A 23,406-nucleotide genomic window follows, 5' to 3' on the forward strand; every position below is an offset into this window, starting at 1 on the left:
TGGGAGCTCCCTGAACCTGCCACTCTATTTGAGGCATTTACTCCTTCCATGTGCAGCTTTCCTTGCCTGGTAAATCCCCTTGGCCTTCCCTTTTCTACCTGTTCTTTTTCAAAGCTTAGCTCAGGAAGGAGGAGGAGAGACTTTCCTTCTCTCCTATTACTGTCATAGCTTCTAGGTCCATGAGGAGTAGCTTCTGTTTTGAGGATTCAGGTGACTACCCCTCTAGGCGTTCCTCCAGGTTAGGTATATAGCCGTTTGGAGAGAATAGGTAGGGCCCATATAATCTAGACTCTGGTAGTTTCCTGTGTTTCGGTGGTTGGTAGACTGACAGCCGTACCCACATGCACATGACCCGGTGAGTTCCCGAAGGGCAGCGGCTGCCTTATTGATTCCTGTACTTCAGATATTGATGTGTTCAACAAATGCAAACTTTGCCAGAAGAGTCTCCCCAGATGTTTGTTAGTAACAGAGAATTCTTTGACTACTCTTAGTGATTCAGTGAAACAAGCCAAAGCCAGCTTTACATCATTTTATGTTGTAATGTTAACATAAGAGCACCTTATACCCGCTGCTGCTGTATTTAACAATACTGTCTTACTTTCCAACCTAGGGCTGAGGAACATCTTGCCTATTACAACAGCAAAGGTGCCAATTGTAAAGTTCTTCCATTTGAGAAGCGGTCTGGAAGTGGACATCAGTTTGTATAACACATTGGTAAGATTTTCCCTAGACTTTTTCTTTGGGGAGACTGAAAGGAACAAGTATGTCTTATACAATCTTTAAGTAAAATTACGCCATTCGTTTCATCCTATTCATTCTTTCAGTAGTTATTTATGAGTGCTTGCTTAGTGCCTGGCAGTGTTGTGAGGCTGGGGATATAACAGAATTGAGTTAATACTAGTATTCACTTAAAAATATATTTATTAGTATTCATTTAGAATGAGGTCAGAGTGGCAGGTGCTTTTTGTTTGGCTTGAACTTTGTTTTAATTTTGGAGTGTGTGTATGTGTGTGTCTTTGGTCTCACGCCTGGTTTGCTTTAGGGCTTTATGGGACCTCTCTGGCCCCTAAGGACATTTAATTTGAATAGTGATGGGGTTAGGGAATCTTACATCAACTTAAAGGAAACTGATTGTTTTAATAGCACTTATTCTCTGGGAATGTTTAGAATAAAGAGTCCTTAGATCAGATATCACTTATCAATCCATTTTTTTTAACCTTTTACTTTTTACTTTTTTTAAAATTGAAGTATAGTTCAGTTACAAGGTGTCAGTTATCGCTTACAATTCTTAATTATTAACTAATAAGCTAATGAAGCTTACCTTTAGGGGAAAAATACTAATTTCAGCCTAAATGTCTTCATCCTAAAATGAATTACAGTGTAAACCTTTTCAGACTATTCCAGCTTAAAACTTCTCCTTCTAATTGGTAGTGTAATTTTCCTTTTAACAGGCCCTTCATAACACAAGGCTCTTATCTGCCTATTCAGCCATTGATCCCAGAGTGAAATATTTGTGCTATACCATGAAAGTATTTACAAAGGTGAGTATGCTTCCTGTTGTGATTTATCAGGAAATGTCATTGCATCTTCAAACCTAGCGGAAAACATAAGTCTGTAAAAGAAACAGACTCACCAATACAGAGAACAAACCATAATGGTTACCAGTGGGAAGAGGGAAGGATGGAGGGGCGAGACAGGGGTATGGGATTAAGAGACACAAACTACTATGTATAAAGTAAATAAGCAACAAGGATGTATTGTACAGCACATGAAAATGTAGCCATTATTTTGTAATAACATTAGATAGAGTATAATCTTTAAAAATACTGAATCACTATGTCGTACACCTGAAATGAATATAATATTCTAAATCAACTACACTTCAGTTTAAAAAAAGAAAACATAAGTCTGTATTTTTAAAGATCTGTAGCCATATCAAACACTTCTTTTAACTATTTGAAAAGCCCTACTCAACAAGCTAAAATTTTGTTGTCTTAAATTTTTACATGGTAACCTAATATTACTTGTAGCTAACAACTCCTTAGCTTTGTCGAGGTTTGTTTAGTTTGGTTTGGTTTTGATGGGGTTTTGTTTTTGGTTTGGTTTGGGTTTTTCTTGGTTTTGTTGGCATATTTTAGCATTTCAAAATGTACTTTGTGTGTTAATGCCCTATAGAAGCACCTTACTTCTAGTGATAATATAACAGTGCGAAGGTAGCAGAACACATTGGTCATCTTTCCTTTGCTCCTGTTTTCCTTCTCTCCAGATGTGCGACATTGGTGATGCATCAAGAGGCAGCTTATCATCATACGCATACACGCTTATGGTGCTATATTTTCTCCAGCAGAGGAATCCGCCAGTCATCCCTGTCCTTCAAGAGGTATCAGTAAAAGAAGTCGTATTTTTCACATGTAGAGCTGGGCGATCTTTGTGCCCTCTTCCTTCTCTAAAATTCTGTGGTTCTGTAGATAAATTTTTAACTATTTTCCTACAAGTTTTTGTGTCAATGCATTAAGTTTGTAATCCATACTAATAGTTTAAAAATTAATTTCAGATATACAAAGGTGAAAAGAAACCTGAAATATTTGTTGATGGCTGGAATATTTATTTTTTTGATCAAATAGATGAACTGGTACGTATTTTAATAGTAAAGATTTTTTACATCCTTGACTGAGAGTTAGCTATACCATGCTGTAGTGTAGATGGACAAGAACTGTATTATCACTTGTTATATTTATTTATATTATGATAGTTAAAAAACTAGTATATACAGATGATTCCTTTGAAGTTGAAAACAATTTTTTTTAAGCCAGGTGAGTTTTTAGGGACTATATCCAGGATTTCTTAAATGCCTAATAATTCCAAATGGTTAGGTAACTTTATTCCAAATGAACAAATATTTGCTCTATGGTTTCCTACAGAAAGTTTGGAAAGACTTTGAATTACAGAGACCTAATAACCAGATGTCACCAACTCTCTTAAAATTTATTTTCCAATTCTTTCAGAAACATGCATTTTGTGGTTTGACATTTAAAACCCTGAGCTCTTTCCAACTCTAAGTCATAGGGTAGAGATTAATAAACTCATGTAAATGATATTTTAAAATATATAGGAAAGTTACATAGTTGTAATCTTATGTATTTAAACTCTAGTTAATTTAAATAAATCCAAACTTACTCCCTAAGATACAAATGAATATTGATATTAACATTTTACTATAGAGCATGATATCTCTTGTTCCTTCTGTTTCTAGCCCACCTATTGGCCAGAATATGGAAAAAATACAGAATCTGTTGGGCAGCTCTGGTTGGGACTTCTTCGTTTCTACACAGAGGAATTTGATTTTAAAGAACATGTCATTAGTATCAGGAGAAAAAGTCTGCTTACAACTTTTAAGAAACAGTGGACCTCAAAATACATTGTTATTGAAGGTACAAATAAAATCAAACTTACAATTGAATAGAATATAGAAGTTAAACTATGAGGGTGGTGTTCTTTGTCCTTGCAGAGATCTTCCGGAGCAGCCTCGAGCCACCGATCAGATGTGCCTCGCAGCTGGCCTGTTAGCTGTCCACATCAGGCAGACTTGTCTGTGTCCAGCCTAAAGATTTATTTTTAAATGACCCTCTCCTGTGGGGCCTCTCACAAATCCCAGAGCCTTTGTTCACCATGACAAATCCTTTACCTTTGTTTAACACATACTGGAGAATAAGGTTGCAGTTGAGATAAGTCAGCCTCAAAATAGTGGGACTTTTAAAACCTTCCTAAGTGAGGGTTTGAAGAGTGCCTCTAAGAGTCAGTGTTCAAGATCCTTATTTGCTATCTACTGATGGAGTTTACCTATAAGTGGTTATGTATAAAATTTGACATTTATTTTGCCCATGTTTAAGCTGCTTCTTTCCTTGAACGCCAGAATCCATGGATTTATATGTGTACTTAAATATTTACATACACATACACTTTTTTTTAAAGATAATTGAGCTCATTATTTGCAAACTTGCTTTTTACCCTGAATGGTTTTACTTTGATATACCCTTTTGTGTCTTTTTATATTCACCAAATTATTTTCAATGATTGCTCAGTATTGATTTTTTTTTAATGAGGTATGATTGATTTACAGTATTCTATTAATTTTCCATGTACAACATAGTGATTCAAAATCTGTATAGGTTATACTCCATTTAAAGTTATTATAAAATATTGGCTATATTCCCTGTGCTGCACAAATATATCCTTGTTGCTTATTTATTTTATATATAATAGTTTGTGTCTCTTAACCCCATACCCCTATCTTGCCCCTCTCCCCACTGGTAACCACTAGTTTGTTCTCTCTATCTCTGAGTCTGTTCCTGTTTTGTTATAGTCATTCATTTGTTTTATTTTTTAGATTCCACATATAAGTGATCAGTTTGTGGGATTTTAATTTTAAAGACAAAATGGAGTTTAAATGCTTAAAAATGAACTGACATATGGCTTAAAATGTACTTTGTTGATTTTAATCTTTTTCAAAAATTTTGATATACTCGTATCACCTGAATAATGTGTTACTTTAGGTTATGCTTTTATCATCACTTCTGCCTATTGGCAGTGTTAAAATACTGTGAGCATTTGTAAAATTAAATGTAGATGACAGTGAGTTATAGATACGGTTTTAACTTTTTAGGATCACATATGTCAAAAACATAGAACTTATCTTATACTTTTCCATTATCACAATGAGTTCTTAATGATCTGCCATTTATTAATATTGTTTTTAATTTTTGAAACCTCATTATCTTTTGCTTTTAATTTTTACATTATTTGTAGATGAGCTGTTAGTAACAGGCTAAATTAGAAGGGTGACTTCTGACTGGTTACTCTAGAACTGAGGAATTCCAATGGTGGTAGTGGTAGTGTGTGTAACTGTACTATAGCTCATATTGTAGTATCTCTGCTACACCAAGCAACCAGCCAAAACCACTTCCACGTGCACACATAAAAATCACCAGAAGAAAGCATGGTCCAACCTGCTGGAATAGTAACTTTCTCATAGCAGTTGTTAGCATAGAGTTAAACTGAGTGAAGCGACCTATACTCCAGTAAACTGTGGGTCTAAATCTCAGATCGTATACACCCCAGTTACTGTACATTAGAAGGATAACAGATAACCGGAAGGAGGCCTCTTCTCGCTGCTTTACTCCTTTTATATACTGTATACTGTATACATCCTCCATTTTCTTAATGAGATGATCCCCCCAAAAAAGGTTTTAAGGGTTTTCTCCTTTGCTTTCTTGAATATATTTTTAGACATTTATTGGAAATAATTGAATGTCTACACATAAGGTTTAAATTGTGAATTTTTATGTATATATTTTAAATCAAATATAAATATTTTGATTTGGAAATAGTGCTTTACCTTCATTTATTTCATGAACCAGTTTATTCAGATCTCACATACTTCTTTGACATCAGCATTTTTTTCATTATTCCTACCACTTTCTGGGTCATCTAACAAATAATGTTCTAGACACATCATATATCAACCTGTCTAAGACATTTGAGATGCAAACATATAAGATCATACGGGAGTCCTTATATGAAGCTCTCACTGGAAATTGAGATCCAGGGGACCATTGGTATGTCGTTGGGACAGTTGTGTGTTTTCTGTGTATGCTTTCGTTTATCTTATAAGTGTGTTTTATGATCTTCGTGATAAATTATTTTCTAAAATGATTTTTTAAAGGCTGTTAATTAGCAGGAAAATTCAGTGCTAAAATTTTTTAAGTATATTTGTGACCTCTGTATGCCTCTAAAACTAGCATGATTAGGTAATATCAGATTCATATGTCTTCTCCAGACAGTATTTTGTTCAGAATAAAACACCTCATATTATGAAGGACTCTGTTAAAGATTCAAATATAAAGCTATACTCTCTTTTCTGATGAACATTTCTGAGAAAAAACTTACCTTATAATTAGAAATGTATATTCCTTATCTGTATTATAGATTTGAAACTCATTAAAAAGGCAGTCATTTAATACTTTCATTAGTGATAAAATATGTAACACTTTCTTGTTATATAGACCTCACGTAATTTCTGAGTAGTGGCATTTCCTATTTGATTATCTTTTTTTTGTTTTCATTAATTTTCTTTACTTAGATCCATTTGATTTGAATCATAATCTTGGAGCTGGATTATCAAGGAAAAGTAAGTTTCCTTGTTTATAAATATTAATGCCAACTCTTTTCCTTTTAATCCATCTAATTGAGCATTTACTCTTTTCTTCTTAGTGACAAATTTTATAATGAAGGCATTTATTAATGGTAGAAGAGTATTTGGTATTCCAGTCAAAGGATTTCCGAAGGACTACCCCTCAAAAATGGTAAGTGTCTGTTGGAAACACCAAAAAAATCAATTCTAAAACCCTTTTAAGCACCTAATTTGTATGTATCACTTCAGTAATAACCTAAATACTCTGAAAGTTTGGTGAGTCTAGCCAAGATGAATGATTGCAATACAAAGTAATTCCTAAAAAACTTTTTAAACATCCCTATTTTGAAACCATGTATGAGAACAGGGAGAGACGGCCAGAAGTAGAGTTTGCGTGGGAAAATTAATCATTTTGTTGCTGCTTCTTTTCCTCACACATAGGTGGCACTGCTGTTCCACCAAGCATTTAATTCCATGCCAGACTCTGCAGACCTAGTTTGCACATATCTAAGAACACTGTCCACCCGCCTCATACAGCATCTAGATTTTCCAGTCTGCTTGCAGAATAATAAATCCCTCAATAGGACCAGGAGAGAGAAGGTGCTGCCTATGCTAAATCTGTCTTTTTTCAGTTAACCTGATACTCAGCTTTTTATGAAACCATACACATAAAAGAGCAAAACAAAATGGCATTATAAAAATTCATTTCCGTGAAAGAAAAGGGGAAGGAGTAAAGGACTAGAGGGTTTTATGTTAAGAATAAATGGGGTTTTCCTACGTTAATTTTCTTAGTAAAGACTTCTTAAGTGAACCTTAAGCGACTGGGTGTACAAGCTTGTTCAGCATTTGATCACATCTCTGCATCTAGTTTTCACTAGCTACTGCTGTGGCCGTCTCCTACACCATGCTTATGAAACTTGTTCACGGAAGTCACCTGAGGATTTTGTTAAAATGCAGATTCTGATTCAGGAGGTCTGGGGTAGGGCCCAAGACTGCGTGTCCTGCAAGCTCCCAGCTGATGCCAGTTCTGCTGGTGCCCACCTTGATTTCAGTGGCAAAGGGGCTAGAGTCCAGACTGTTGTCTTTCCTTTCCTCTGCTATTTTCCTTCAGAAGCCACAACAGAGCAACAGCACAGAGCTTCTTTTTCTCTATGAAATCTGTGTAATGCAGATCATGTTTCTCAATTCATTAGGCTTTAGCCTTTTCATTTTATGAGAAAATGAAGCCTTTGTACCTGGGCTCAGCTTCCCCTAAATCCTAGGAAGCTGACTCACAGGAAGAATGTGTAATGCTCTTGTTTGGAAGTGTGCTGGGGTGGGGGAGGGTATAGCTCAAAGTGGTAGAGTGCATGCTTAGCGTGCATGAGGTCCCGGGTTCAATCCCCAGTACCTCCTCTAAAAAAAAAAAGTAAATAAATGAGTAAACTTAATTACCTACCTTCCCATCTCAAAGAAAACTTAAAAAAAAAAAAAAAAAAAGAAGTGTGCTAGGGGAAGAGCTACCTTTATGGTTAAACATCGTTTTGCATGACAAAAAGGAATAACCAAAATGAATTTAGGTAAACCTATTCTGAATTAGACCCACTCACTGGCTTTAGATTTTTGGAATTAAACAGTTTAATAAAAGTTATTTGAGATAATCCTATGTCGATTATTTTAAATAATTATTGAGCAACATAAGATATAAGATCCCTGATTGATATTATGAGTTTTGGGTGTTTGGATCTCACGTTAATAGTTCAGACTTCTATATATTTATGTTCTGCCAGGAGTACTTTTTTGATCCAGATGTGCTGACTGAAGGAGAGCTGGCCCCAAATGATAGATGTTGCCGAATTTGTGGGAAAATTGGACACTTCATGAAGGATTGTCCTTTGAGGAGAAAGTAAGTGAATGTTCAAAAGGGGTGGTTTTGTTTTTATTTTCTTACTGTATCAGTTTTTACATGAGGTGCTGTTGTAACAGAAAATAAACTTGTATTAAATCCAGCAGTTCTGAGATAAATTTGAGATATTTTACAATGAAAGTGAAGTCATTTTTAAAGCATGGCTTTAAGTGCAGATGACTAGGGTTAACTAGGGTGTACAGAAGACAGTCTTCTGGGTGTGGTCCCCCTTCCTAATTTTGGTCACGAGCCTAATCATCACTCCATCATTTGGTTATCACACTCTCCAACAGGGATGGAAGAAGAAAAGAGGAAACCGAAATTTTTTCCTTTTATAGCAGTGAGAAGTTTAGAATCATTTCAGTCAATGAAAAGTAAAATGGATTTTTTTAGGATCTCAGTACATTTCTAATGTACAATAACTGGGGTGTACCATGTTGGGATTCAGACTCACTGATGGCTCACTGGACTGTAGGACCCTTCACCTGTATGCATTTTAACTCTTAATAATTGCTATGGTGACCTACTCAATTTGGTTGCCATCCTTTCTTCTGATAATGATTGCAGAAGGGCAGAGGGGGATGTGGTTTTGGTTGCTTGCTTGGGACATATTCATGGTTTTGGGTGGTGGTAGTATTTTTAACTGGACGATAATATTCCTATTTAAAAACATGCTACCTAAAATAACTCACCATCTGGAATTTGAGGCTCTTATTTAGTACTTTATTTTTTATTCAGATAATAGTCACTGATCATGCAGGGCAAGGAAGAAGTAACTGACATTTTAAGAACATAAATCTCTGTAACTGTTGTTTGTGAAATTAAAGTTTCATGTCACAAGTTTCCAGTGCTAGTAAAGAATGCTGCTGGGCCAGAAAGGTTTAAGAAATCACTCCAAGGATGATTTGAGTTTCATTACATCATTATCAAAGTAGATATTGAATTAAGAAGTTCCACTAATTGCAAAAACTGATTTTATAGCACTAGAAAAACTATGAAAATGAAAAAGAAAAGCTACAGCCTTAAGCCCTGAGGTTACTTCTTAATGTGGACTTAAATTTGTTTAAAAAAAAAAAAATTTTGTTTTCCCTGTGATGCCTTCCATGTCTGGTTATCTCCTAAACCTGGAGGGGTCTTAGTATTTTGTTTAGGTTTCTGTTTAGATTTTTCTTACTAGTATTATATCTTCTGCAGAGTGAGGCGACGGCGAGATCAGGACGATACCCTGAACCAAAGATACCCTGAGAACAAAGAGAAAAGAAGCAAAGAAGACAAAGAAATTCAAAACAAGTACACAGAGAGGGAGGTGTCAGCAAAAGAAGATAAGCCCATACAGTGCACAGCTCAGAAAGCCAAGCCAGTGAGGGCAGCTGTCGACCCGGGGAGAGAGAAAGTTCTCAGGCCACCCGTGGAAAAATGGAAAAGACAGGATGACAAAGACTTAAGAGAAAAACGCTGTTTTATTTGTGGACGAGAAGGGCACATTAAAAAGGAATGCCCGCAGTTTAAAGGCTCTTCAGGTATGGACACCAATCACACCTTGATGTTTGCCCTCACATCTCAAAGGAGATCTCTTTTTTAGAGTTCTCAACTATCTTAGTTATATTCATTTCTTTAACAGATCTCTTTACTGGAAAAGATTTTGTTTTTAAGAAGGTGAACCCACCTCCCCTGGCCTTTAATTCTGAGCCTTTAAATGTCTTAAACACTTATTCCTGGTTTTATTGAGAGGCTTATCAAAGTCATTTGGTTGACTTTTCTAATAAGATTATCAGTAAATTGGAGCCCTGGTCATCCCCAGTACCTAAAAAACAAAGCCTAAGCAGCCAGAAAACAAGCTACCGCTTGAGCACTGCCACTCATTGCATGCACTTTTGAAATGGAAACCCTGAACGACCGTGGGAGCGGCACAGCTGAAGTGATCTCAGGACAGCATACCGTGTGCGCCGCGAACCACGTGTGTTGTGTAAATACACGTAGAAAGAGATGGGTTACATGGTTATCAGCGGCTCTACCCGCAGAGGAGAGTTACGGGGGGCTATCTTTGCATTTCATCATTTTAATACTTTTCTGCAGTGAGCATGATTATTCTTACGATGAGGAGAAATATATTATCAGTCCATAGTTGAAAACCATCCATAAGTCTTGCCCCTCTGAGTTGTCGGATCTGGATCCACCTTTTCTGTTAAATGGGTGAAGCATCCATCGTGGGCACCTTTTTAACAGACTGTATCAAGAGTAAGGGTACCTCGTGTGTAGGGGGTAAGTCAGGATTTACAAAGCAGTCTGTACACTCTCGCTTTGTTTTCTCAGAACGAGCCTGTGAAAGTGGGTGAAATTTGATTAGCGTAGAAATGGAACCCTGAGAAATGTTTCTGATTAAAGTAGTAACCCTGTTCCCATCCTCAGATGTAAATATTTATGGATAACATAAAAAAGCCAGCACTGCTGGCAATTTCCTTAAAAAGCTATGTTGTTCCTAGAACAGTAATGCCTCTCTTCCATTTTATATCATATCAGGGATATAGTATTTCTTTTTCTTAAGACAGAAAACTTTCAGATCAGCTCTTTTTATTTTTTTATAATAAGCTTTATATGAAAAGAAGTATATTTTTTAATTGTTTAATTATTGGTTTAAAATAGGACTTAAATGTTTATGAGAGGTACAGCGCCAGCTTGCCTGACTTCTGAGAAACTCAGACAGATTCAAATTCAAATTTTTTTGCTCTCACAAGAGACATAAACCAGAATAAAATGATTTTTCTTTATAAGAGGTAACATACGTTAAAGAAGTTAAAATAATAGCAATAGCTAACACTCACTGAGCACTTACTGTGGGTCAGGCACTATTTTAAGTACTTCACATGGGTAATCTCATCAGATTTTCACCACAGCCCCATAAATGTGGTATTATTGATATCCCCAGTTTACAGATGAGGAAACTGTAAACAGTGTAGAGAAGATGTAATAGTCTTACCAAAATTACATTTGTAGGCTGCCCTTCAGAAGAATTCAAGGTGTGTGTGTACGCAGAGCAGGAAGCACATTCGCGTTGCGTTCCTCTTTGGTCCAACCAAGTGGTGGAAGAATGGCCCTGCGTTCCCCCCGCTTGGATGGATTTCTTCTTCCTAGCTAGTAGCGCGTTTTAATTTTGTCTACCAGTGAAGTCCTCAGAATAGTTAGAGCAATGATCTGGCCGGCTGGAGGACGGCAGCAAATCAAAGAGAGAGGTGATATCCTGGGGCGGGGATGGGGGATTACCAAACCTACCGAAAGCACTAGAATCTTGGTCTCTTCAGAATTCAGTGTTTACACATTCAAGTCGCGATGTGACCTGAATGTGTAAACATTGCTTTATACTGTGATGACTTGATTACAAATCAAGTCGTCATCATAATACAAAAGCAAAATAGCGAAGGGAGGAGTGGGGCTAGAGTATGGTGAGTCCCTCCAGCAGCAGTTGAAAGTCGTCAGCTGCTTCACGTCTGAAAACTAGGTTACTCCCTCTTATTTCTTCAAATACGTTATAATTTTGTCCACATGATATGCTGAATGGAGCTTCTATCGTGGAAACAGGAAGCCTAGCCATGAAAGTTTGAGAACAGGGCTACTATTTTCAATCTCAAGTAGGAACACAAAGTGCTGATTTCTTTCTCAGGTCTGTCTAAATCAGACTGTGTATTTGGATCCCCTTCTTCTTTGAGACCAGCTGGCACATTTGTTCAGGTAAACCTAGCTCAGACCTGAGCAGGCAGCCCTCCCATCATCTGTCTCTCCCGCAAATACTCACTGAGTGCTAGCTGCTCTGTGCCAGGTGCTCAGGAGGTGCTGGGCGGCCCCAGGCCCTGCCCTCCGTCCTTCTGGCTGACCCCCCGGCTCCTCTGCTCTGCCCTCGGTGCGGGCGGTGTGCGGTGAGGCTTGCTGTGCACCGGCTGGCCGGGCGTGCTTTAAGGAGTCCTGCATATGTGTCTCGCTTCTCAATTAACTTGCAAAGTTCTGCCACCCTCATGCCTAATTTCAGCTCTCCTTGGATATGGTTACAGTTGTCAGGCTGTTTCGGATGTTGTTCCTTTCGACTTTGTAAACCAGTCTATTTCATTTTTTAGGCAGTGCATTTACATGAAGACCAAAAGAAACAAAAAACATCTATATTTTTGAGTCCCCAGTCAGGTATGTGGGTTTAAAAAAAAAAACAAATGTGTGTTATTTTATTTACTGCATAGTTTACCACATGCCTTTTGAGGTGCTTCCTTTGAGTAAGTGGTTTTAACAGGGGTTGGACATCAGAATCACTTGGGGGAAATTTTAAAAATACAGCTGCCCTGCCCCCACCCTCATTTCCTTAATCAGATTTTTCAGGGGTTCGGCTTGGGCCTATATATTTTTTAAGTGTCCTAGGTGACTCTTATACCATCCTTGAGTAGGAACCATAGTCTTCAGTTATTTGTTTTTCTTCTACACTTTTTGTTTCTGCTTTGAAATTGCCACTGTCTTGTTAGCAGTATATTCTCCTCATGAAGGTTATTTGCCATGCACCAGAGTAAAGAAAGAAAATAATCATTGGACTGAACTCCCTCTCAGCTACATCATTTATTCATTCCTTCAGCAGATAATTATTAAGCCACACGTCCTCCACTCCCCACTCCCAGCCTCCTCCAAGTGCAGAGTGTGGACCTAAACACTGAAGATACAGCATACAGCAGTGAACCAGCAAAGCCCCTTCTCTCTTTTACTCTACATTCTTGTCAGAAGAGAGACAGAAATATTTCATGTGGCAACAGGTGCTAAGAAATAAGAAATGTACAGCAGGAAAAGGGAAAGAGAATGGGTATGGAGGTGGCCTGTCTGATAAAGTAACGTTTAAAAAGTAAAGAATCAAATGAAAGGAAGGGGCAAGTCAAGAAGAAATTGGAGTTAGACTGTTACAGCAGAGCTGAAAATAGTTTTGTCCTAAGTGGGTGACATTAAGTGGGATGGGGGTGGGGAGGGTGGTCAGAGGTAAGGTCGGTGTACACCTAGCTGGGTCACGTGGCTCCTTCAGCAGCGGTCGGGATGGGTTTTTCCTCTCCATGAGATGGACAGCTGTTGGAGGGTTTTGAGCAAAGCAGTGATATTGTCTGAATTGTTTAAAAGGTTCACTACAGCTGCTGTGAGGAGGCAAGGGTGAAAATTCAAACCAGTGAGGAGGCTCCTGCTGCTGTTCAGGGAAGAAGTGAGGACAGCTTAGACTTGGGTGGGAGCAGTGGAGGAAGTGAGGACTGGTCATGTTCTAGAGACTTTGAAGATAGCACCAACATGATCTGTTGATGGGTTGGACGATAAAGCATGACAGAAAATCATAAGATTTTGAAAATCAGAGCTGACACTGCAATTTTTGATCTGAGCAACAAGAAGAATGGAGTTTGAATTTCTTGTGCTGGGAAACGGTCAGGAAGTGCAGATTATGGGGAGAAATAGAGTTCAGTTTTAGAAAAGAAAGTTTTAACAGACCTGCTAGATAATGGGGTAGAGATGTTGAGTAGCCAAGTGGATCTAGGAGCCTGGCGTTTAGAGCAGAAGTCCAGGCTGCAGATACAAATTTGCTTGTGATCAGCGTGTGGTAGGTGGTAGTGAAGCCCCGACTCTGAGTGGGGTCACCTAGGAAGTACATGCAGACAGAAAAGAGAAATGCATGTGAAGACTCAGGCAAAATAAAAGAGACAGAGGAGAAATGGTTTCTGGGGGAGAAGAAGCAGTGAGTTGGGTCCTGGAGTCCAAGTGGAGAAAGTGCCCCAGAGAAGGGGAGTTAACTTTGACTGTTCGTGCGAATTGCTGCTCATAGATCTGTGCAGGGTGGACTAAGAATTCAGCATTTTATCTGGCAACACAGAAGTCACTCACTGTGACTTTAAAAGAGCCGTTTCTTTGGAGCAGAGGGCAGAAAAACCCGATTGTAGGGAGTTGTGCTGAGAAGTGCTGGAAGGATTGCAGGCTACCTCATCTCAGTTGTGGGTGCACAGTGCCAGGACCCCCATCCCCACCCAGTCCCCAGGCCCAAGGAAGGGTGCTGATGAAAGGGAGGGGGAGATGGGAGGCTGTGAGGCCTTTCTTAGGTGTTTTGAGAGTGTTTTGAATCCTGAAAGAGAAGGCAGAAATTTGAAGGGGAATAGAGAAATCAAAGTAACTAACATATACTGTATCACTTTTTCAGCTTTTTTCTTTTAGTAAGGGATGAAACTATAAAACATGATGCAAACATCTGAGTTCTGGCCTGTAGACACCTTTAGTAACCTTGTTTAGTATGTCTCTCTCTGTCTGTCTGTCTCATATCTTGTCCTATCTTGTTCAGTAAAGTAGGGTTAAAGGAGGGAAATTATATAATCAAATAGAGCAAGTGTACTCTTTAATTTGATTGTATAGTCGATGAGAAAAGTTTTTGACATTTTAAAACTTCATTGATATAACCTGACATTTTTTGTATATAATGTAAAACAAGCCGCATAGTTTATGCTCAGCTTTTTCACATCGTGTCTTATTGCTAATGTGCAATCAGTATTTGCTTTTAGATTGAGAGGTACCTGTGTTAGCTGCAGAGCGTGAAGAGGCTAAGCTGTCTCTACCATCAGTTTTCGGTTACTGAGAGAGCGCTCCCAGGGCCCCACAGTAGGGGGAGCTCTTCCCTGCTTTCTGCAGCCCAGGCTGCAGGAAGCCAGGGCGCAGTGATCTCACCCTGGAAAAGCTAAGAAAGTGCCAGGCAAAGAGTGTTTGGTTGTCTCTACTTTAAATGTTGTTAACAAGGGGGGAAAATGAAATTATTAAATTGTTTAAATGCTTCCGATTCTGTCAGTACCAAAATGAATTAACTCCAGTATAAAAAATGATCTACATAGAAATAGGCATTTTTATGGTAAGTGAATTTTACAGTTGGGTTTTTCTAAATGGTTGGGGGAAAGCATTTGAAGTGGCATCAGATCTCTTCACAATCAAAATTTTAAAAGCGTGAATGTTGAGATTGGTATGATAGCGAGGCACAATGACCCAGAGAGCAGAAATCTTCAAAGAATTGCTACCTTAACCAAAAGGGGAATACGGTGTCCATGAAAGGTAAAGATGCAGGGGACTCTGTAAGAACACGCGAGAGCATCTCTTCCCTGGGAAGGTTTTGTAGTTCTCAGTGGAATGCATGGACTTAAAAAACAGGAAAAGTTCCACAAGGAAAACCATCAAAATGAAATAGAGTGAAATGAGGACAGGGCCTATTGTGAGAGAATTTGATTGACAGCAGGAGCAGCCATGACAGATGGATGAGGAGACTGACAAGCCACCTTTGGAAGTGACTTCAGCAGATGAAAGTGTATGGGAAACAGAGTCCACCACAGTTTGTAGGATTGTTTCCCATAGATCCTCTGAGAGCTTGAGGGTCACTTAGCTACCAGATGTAAGCAAGCCAAAAGAGTGCTATTTTTACAAGCTTCAGCCTTGAACAGGTATTTCCAGAACATCTTACATAAGAAAATACTGATCTTTGCTTAGTTGAGATGTTTGTTTTGCCAAGGATAAGGTGTTTATGAATATTGGCTTTGCCGTCAAGATTGCATGCTGTGGTTTCTAACTTTGTGATCTTATCCTCTACTTGCTTTAGTTTCCTCATCTGTTACAAGGGCTGTTGAGAAATCCATGTAAAAGCACTTGGAACAGTACCTGCACATAGCCAGAGCAGAAGTTGGTGGGGGTGGTGATGGCGATGGTATTCCTGCAGGGCATCCATCAGCATTGCCTCTGCTAAAGGTTTTACACGTCTTAAAAGTAACATTTTATTATGATTTTGTAATTTTTTTAAGTAGGGGAGAAATACAGATGTTAGACATATGCCTAAAAATGGCATTACCAATTGACAATAAGTTAGCATTTCAATAAATTATCTTCTGAGCAAAAGGCTTACATATTTATAAATCTTTCGAGGAACTGTAAAAACTTGAAACTTAAATTTACTACAGAAAAAAATGTTATTACAATTTATTACATATTTATATGTTTACTTTATACCAGGAAAAAACCATTTATAGGTGGTTAAAATTTATCCTTTCCAATAAATTAAACTCTCCAAGCAAATACATGACAACTGTTAATATTGTCAAAATCTATCCATGATAAATTTATACAAATTATCTGTGTTGTTATAAATGTGAAATATGTCTCAACTGCATGTCATATCAAGTTTCTGCAAAGCTCTTCCTTTCCACAGTACCAACGTGTCTATGGCGCGCGAGTAGTCCCCTAACCAGAGCCTGCTGGTATGGACAGCCCCTGCCCTCACACATTAGCTACACTGACCTTAAAAGAGATCAGCTCCTCTGAGCTGCAGGTGTCTTACCCATAAAACTGCCAATAACCCCATCTATCTCATCGGGTGCTGAGATGAAAGCACCCAGTTGGTAGTGTGCACTCAACCAAGTTCTCGTTCCTCTCCTGATACCTACCTCCATTCCTTCCCACAAGGCTATAGTTAAGGACTACTGTAATTTTTAACTCTCAACTGAGACAGTGGCAGATAGAGAATCCCATGAATTTCCTTGGTCTTCGTTGTTACCTCCCTCCCCTGCACACACACAGCTACAGCAGTGCCTTAGATGTGCAGTAAGTTTTATTGATTAGGGATACTCATGTGGAAGGGATAAAGAAGACTAAGAGGAAGAATGGCCAAGAATATGCTTTAAAGTCAGACTTGCTGGAGTTTGAAATCCAGCCCAGTCACTTACTAGCTGTATTAACTCTGTCAAGTAACCGAACCTCTCAGTGCCTCAGTTTCCTCGTCGATAAACTGGGGCTAATATCTCACAGGCCAATTAAGGATTAATTTCATATATGTAAAGCCCTTAACAGCATCTGGCGCATATGTCACTCAATAAATTATTATTGCCCTTAATACTGTAGTTAACAGAAAGTCTCCAACCTTGCTGTAATTGTCTCTTCTAACTTCTAGGACAAATATATAAGGGAAATTTTTAACAAAACAAGAGTATGTGGAGATTGGCGAACCATAGTCACAAACCATTCGGTATGAGAAATGTCCAACTAACAGTTTCTATCTCTTAATCTTCCCCTATTTTTTCAAAGAAAATCACTTTTCCAAAGAAACTACCTCTATTTCTTCATCTGTTCCATTTTAATCCCATGGTTTGAAATCTTAAAAATTGGAGATGCTGTAAGAGATTGGTAGATACCTTTTCTCCGTCATGATGATGAATACTTACACAACTTTTTTCCTTGACCAAAATGTTCAAGCCTACTTACAAAAGGAAAACCACAATGGTCTTTATGACAGTAAATTAAAAATAATAGAAGCGCTTTTTAAAAAATCGTATGAGGAGATCTTATTCTCTATCTTATAATCTGTTATCAATCCATAGAGATCATTCATTTTCATACCCTACTTGATATTCCAGTACATGAATATACATTATTTAGTCATTCCTTATTAATAGACTAGCTTTTTTCAAATACTTGTTGTATCAACGTCTTCAAAACTTTTTTGCTTTCACACTCTCCACCAAGATGTTGAACCACCCATATATCTTCTCATGTATTTCTAGGTAGATATCTCACTTTTTCATCATAGTTGCAAAGCATGTAATTTTTGGAGGTTTTTTGTAAATATTGGCATTTTTAAAAACAAAGATTTTAAATCAGCCTTAAATGTATCAAATGAAATATATCATTGCAGAAATTTTATATCATGTTTTCTGTCCTTGAATTCCTTTGTTTCACTTCTGTGGACTTTTATCTCAAGATGATATATTTTTATCATATGTATTTCAAGCATTTTATCGATCGGCCTATCCTCCGTATCTGCAACAAAAGTATTTATATAAATTGGATTTTTAAGCTTTTATTAAACCTTAAAGTGTAAACATTTCTTCTAAATTGTTTTTATAGTTATCAGAATAATATAATTGACCAAAACAAATGTTACAAATCTTGATTAAAAATTACTTTTTATGTTTACGTTCTGAAAACGACTGTCATTTACTTAGGTGGGATTTTTTTCCCCATGCATTCATGTATCTTTGGATCATTACTACTTATTGCAGGAATGAAACAATGAATTATTTCTGTTCCTATTCTTTCTGGTTTTATAGCTGGTAAACATTGAGAAACCTCAGTAGTCTTTATGGTTAGCAAATTAAAAATCATAGAAATAACCTTTAAGAGTGTGGGAATGGAAGATGTATTACTACAATGCCACTCAGTTATTTTCTTTCCTTTTAAATTAAGTGTCCAAAAATCACATAGTAATTATTGCATCATCAGAAATTATTTGTGATGGTCATTAACTATCAGTGTAATTTTATGAAAGCTAAAAATGTGAGGTTTTATTAGAGGCATTCACGTTTCTCATAGATTCCAGCATTTTGTTTGCCTCCCTGCTCCCAAGGCTTTTTTACCCCAGAGTAACGTACCACATTAAGATGTGGGTGGTTAGGAGCTACGTGTCTCTTCAGTGAAAGGGGAGAGGAAAACTGGTATGGTTCCTGAGAACCAGCCCAAAGCCTGGACCACAAAGGCAATCTCAGAAAGAATTCAGATAGAAATTGAGGCGCTGTGGCTGGGTCTCTTAAAACTCCTAACCCATTTGTTCTGTTAAGTCAGTGCAGGAGTGCATGTACCCAAGTTGGAAGACTACTGTTTATATAAAACACTATAATGTATACTTGCGTATTTGTCTAGTTATTTCCTCAGGATAAATTCCCACTTAGGAGAAAAATAAGTTTAAAAGTATACACATTATGACAGTGCTACCAGTAATTGTGATTGTGCTACCAAATTGTGATTGTTGACAGCCTCACAGAGTCATTCACAACCTTTCCCATACTCTCACTTTGTTGGGATAGTCTTTTTTGCCAGTCTGCTTGAGCTTCTATTATTACCATTGAACTCTTAACATTTTCCACATGTTTTTATGTGTATTTCTTCATGTTGTATCTCTATATTTTATTATTCATTTTTGTCTTTAGTTCTGCTTAGAAATTCATTCATGCTTTGACAAATGTGTGACAGTATCCTTCACCACCATGACCAGTTCATTATTCTTTCAGCCTCATTTGTGATTTGTTTTGCCAGACATATATTTGTTTGTTTTAGTAGCTTATCTAGCCAACTTTAGGGTAGTTTCAAGTCATACTTACACAGTTTTATGAATTTCATGCTCTTCCACCAGATTACATAAAAGTTCATTCATATTTTATTCCTAGTAATTTTATTTTTTCAGATGTGCATTTTTTTATATGAAGTTTCTTCGGGTATAAGGAGATTTATCTTTATATATAGATTACATGTTTAAGTAATATAGTAAGAAGACAATAAAAGTCTTAGAAAAATTTCTTAACATTTTGGGAAAAATATAAAAAGTTACAAATAACATAACAGCTATCCATCTAGTAGATAATTGACTTTTTTTTTTTTTGTATTTTCTCAATCTTTTTTTTAAAAGATGATGGAAGTCCTCTTTGACTACCATCCCCAGGCCCATTCTGTCCGTCATGTCCCCTTCCATCCTAGAGGATCCATTATTATGAGTTCAGGTTCCTTTCCCATTCTTTTGTGAGCCCTTACATATGCATCCTTTAACATATGTTCTTAGTGAATTTTTAAATTTAAATGACATATAACACTGTATAATAAGAATATCCTACAACCCGCTTTTTCATATCTATTTAATGAAATGATTTTGAAATTTATATATGTTGTGTATTGATTTAGTTTTTTTTTTAACAGTATTCCATCATGAGTACAGAATATTTTATATAGCCATTACCTGCTACATGAGCGTTTAGATTGCATCTGATTTGTTTATTGTTATAAACAGTGTTATAGTGAATATTCTTGTGTGAGTCTCACTGAGCATGTATGAGAGATTCTGTAGGTTTTGAAGTCAAATTGTTTTAGGTCATGGCACATTTTCATATGTGTATAGGTGCATTTTCAATTTAGTTAGATACTGTCAAATTACCCTCTTATTGGTTGAAACAATTGCCACTCCCATCGGCAGTAAATCTGATGAGTGAAAAATACTTTGGTGTTGTTCTAATGGATTTTTTTTTTGACTCTGGTGATGCTAAGCACCTTTTTGTATGTTTACTGGGCAGTTGGAGTTCCTCTTCTATGAATTGTCTGTTCATTTGCCCATTTTCCTATTGCACTCGTTTCCTTGTTAATTGTAAAGGTTCTTCATTTATTCTGAATACTGCTCCATTACTTTTATGTATATTCCAAATGTCTTCCTCCAGTATATCTTGTCTTTCACCTTATACTTATTTCCACTTCAGTTTTTAATTTTGAGATAATCAAATGATTGGTTTTCTATGGTTGGTTTTTACAGTCATGTGGTTCATGATTTTAAGGTTATCTTTAAGAAATTCTTCCCTAACCTGAGGTTAGAAGGATACCCATTGTATTTTCTTCTAATAGCTTTAAAACTGTATGTTCCTATTTAGATCTTTAATCTACCTTGATTGTGTGTAAAGTATAAGGCACTTTGTCCCTCGAGTGAAAAGCCTGTCCTCAATACTTCGTGCAGTCAGAATATCAGAGCTGTGTATTTTTGACCAGTAGACACTTTATGGTATAAATAGGGTGTGTATACTATAGTAGAGTGCTTTGAGCCTTCCTGACTGGTACCCCTCATTTTCCTCTGTGCGTTGACTGTCTACATGCCCTACTCTGAAAAGTTTGCTTTTGGGGGGCATCAGTTTATATGTGTGTAATTAACATGTTTATGCTTTAGAAAGCATATTTAAGCAAAATGAAAATAAAAGCCATTTATACTTGTTTCATTCTAGAGCATTAGCTACTGTTTAGGTTTTAGAGGTAAAGTCTTCCCATCTTATTACATCAATATAATGATAATAGCATTTGTTGAGCACCTTCTATGTGCCAGGTACTGTTCAGTTGCTTTACGTGTATTAATTCGTTTAATCTTCACAGTAGCTCCAAGGGGATAGGTATTATTGCCTTCATTTTACAGATAAGGGAAGTGAGGCACCAAATACCTAATTGGTGGACTTTTTCAAGAGTGTTTCTTTTTAATTTCTAGTTTTTATGAAAATACTATTCATGTGGTAGTATAACCTGCTTTTTTCATATCACTAATTATCCTTCTCTGCATGCTATTAGTATCCTATTGTATTCATAATATTCTTAGTCATATCACAAATTCTGGACATTTGAGTTGTTTGCATACTTAAATTATTATAAGATTTCTATGAATACTCCTCTAGCAAAATTTCTGCCCACCTCCCTGTCCTTCTGATCTTCTTTCAGATAATTTAGTGATCAGAAATTAGTATCTTACTTCACTTTCCATTTCTCTGATTACCCATTAATATTGAGTATTTTTATATAATCATGTGCTCTTTTCTTCTGTTCTCATATATTGCTTTTTCTTTCCCCAGCTATCTATTGATGTTCATCTTTTCTCTGTTGATTTGTAACTTTAGTACTAAGCATAGCAAACCCTTTTCATAAATAAAGCATAATATGGTATACTTCGGAAACTCCCACCCCAAGATTATATAAATATTCACTACTTCTTATACTTTGACTCTCTTATATTTAATTCTGTAATTCATTTGGAATTAGGTGGGGACGAAGGATACGATATAAGGAAGGAAACCTACCTGACACTTCCCTTTCCAAAATTACTTATTTGACATGGTATCAGTTAATGAACAATCCATACTTCCCCCCACTGGTTTGACATGTATATAATCAGTGTGTGTAACCTTTGTTATATAACTACTTTCTTATACATAATCACATAGGAATTTCTCAATTTTCTTGTTTTATTGATCTATTTGTTTAGATTCCAGAACAAAATTTATTAACTCTTCTGTCATGTGGCTTTAATTAGCAATTTTCATTTCTGTCCTTCACCTGTCATTCTAACAAATTTCCTTTTTTTTTTTTTTTAAGTCAGTAAGTTGTGGCTACGATGTCCGCATTTGCAGCTTCAGTTTATTCGATTTGGTTGCATATGCAAAGCAGAGCCTTTAAAAATTCATCTGGCCTCCTGTACCAGTAAATAGTGAGCATGCAAATGTATCAAAATGATGTCACTCTAGCAACTTGTCTGCATTTAGAAAGACTGTGACAAGGCTTGTGTTTAATAGATAATGTTTTATATATACTTTTTAATATTTAGCCAAATTACTTGATTCAAAACAAGTGACCCCAGTATGAAAAGTTACTGTGAATAATTAACAGTAAGAAGTAATTTTATGGCTTTTATGGTTTCATTTATGTTGGGTTTTGTTTTTTCCCCTCCTCTAGGTAGCCTTTCCAGTAAATATATGACTCAGGGAAAAGCCTCAGCGAAGAGGACCCAGCAGGAATCATGAGGGAAGGAAAATGCCGCACTCTAAATGGCCACTCAGGCGTTCCTACTCACTTTGAAAATTAGGTTCATTTCACAGGACACAGCAGCATAGATCAGGCTTCAACTTAACATTTAAGGGAAATGTCAGATTTTTTTTAACTTAATGAAATTGTTAATGAGGAAAAAAAATTTTAATATAGTCCTACCTACTACAAATCCCTATAGATTTAAGGATTTTAATAGAAAGCCATGATGTATGTATTTAAGAAGACAGGTTAAAAAAAAAAATGTAACTATGGGCCAGTATTCAGTGAATACAATTTCATGGTTTTTAATAATCTCAAAGCACACTAAAAATGGTGTGCTGATAAACTCCAAGTAAATTAATCCTTTTTTCCTTTATAAATTTTTTCTTTGTTTTGAAGAGGGGAAATTATATTTATTGTTGTTGACTGAATCCTTGTGTGAAAGCGTGTCAAATATGTGTGAACTGCTACTACTGTATTTACGATTTACAACCTTATTTTACTGATATTTGTAGAAGTGGTAACGTGAACGTGAGTACCTATTTATGTGAGCCTTCCGTGGATGAGCAGTGCCACTGGGGGGCTTTTTTTCCCCCCGTCTCTAATTTTAAGTAAGTTAACATATAACTATTATGCTCATCAAAATGAAGTAAGGAAAACAAGAGTCCTGTTTGCTGCTAAAAACATTTTCAGACAAAAAAAATGACAAAATAAAAGTACTTTTTACTTTTTATGATATTCAGAAATTAGGGTGGAGAACTTTTAAAAATCCCTGAAGATTAAAGAGGCAATCTCTGCCAATCATGAGTTTGATTGGTGTCATTTTGGTCCGACTGGAGCCCTCATGGAAATGTTTCTCTAACTTCACAAGCCCTTCAGAAGTAGTACATGGTCAGAACTGTGCCTCGGTTTATTTATCATACTGAAATAAAATCAAAATTTCAACCTTTAA

The 23,406-nt window shown here is 36.7% G+C and overlaps 1 protein-coding gene across 11 annotated transcripts in view; it reads left to right on the top strand.

Moving 5' to 3' along the window:
• Nucleotides 1-23,406, top strand: part of TUT7 (terminal uridylyl transferase 7) — a 57,627-nt gene extending 34,221 nt beyond the window's left edge. For 4 of the 11 annotated variants that reach the window (XM_074363077.1, XM_074363078.1, XM_074363076.1 and 1 more), the window contains exons 18-29: nucleotides 611-714; nucleotides 1,452-1,541; nucleotides 2,267-2,380; nucleotides 2,555-2,632; nucleotides 3,254-3,431; nucleotides 6,140-6,187; nucleotides 6,271-6,362; nucleotides 7,960-8,075; nucleotides 9,270-9,595; nucleotides 11,734-11,801; nucleotides 12,182-12,245; nucleotides 22,383-23,406. In XM_074363077.1, the coding sequence (XP_074219178.1) occupies nucleotides 611-714; nucleotides 1,452-1,541; nucleotides 2,267-2,380; nucleotides 2,555-2,632; nucleotides 3,254-3,431; nucleotides 6,140-6,187; nucleotides 6,271-6,362; nucleotides 7,960-8,075; nucleotides 9,270-9,595; nucleotides 11,734-11,801; nucleotides 12,182-12,245; nucleotides 22,383-22,450 (1,346 nt within the window). In that variant the 3' untranslated portion in view covers nucleotides 22,451-23,406. The other 7 variants (XM_074363080.1, XM_010967440.2, XM_045504651.2 and 4 more) reach the window with 7 other exon arrangements.

The sequence above is a fragment of the Camelus bactrianus genome, chromosome 4 (assembly GCF_048773025.1).
Source record: "Camelus bactrianus isolate YW-2024 breed Bactrian camel chromosome 4, ASM4877302v1, whole genome shotgun sequence".
In the NCBI taxonomy this organism is placed as follows: domain Eukaryota; kingdom Metazoa; phylum Chordata; class Mammalia; order Artiodactyla; family Camelidae; genus Camelus; species Camelus bactrianus.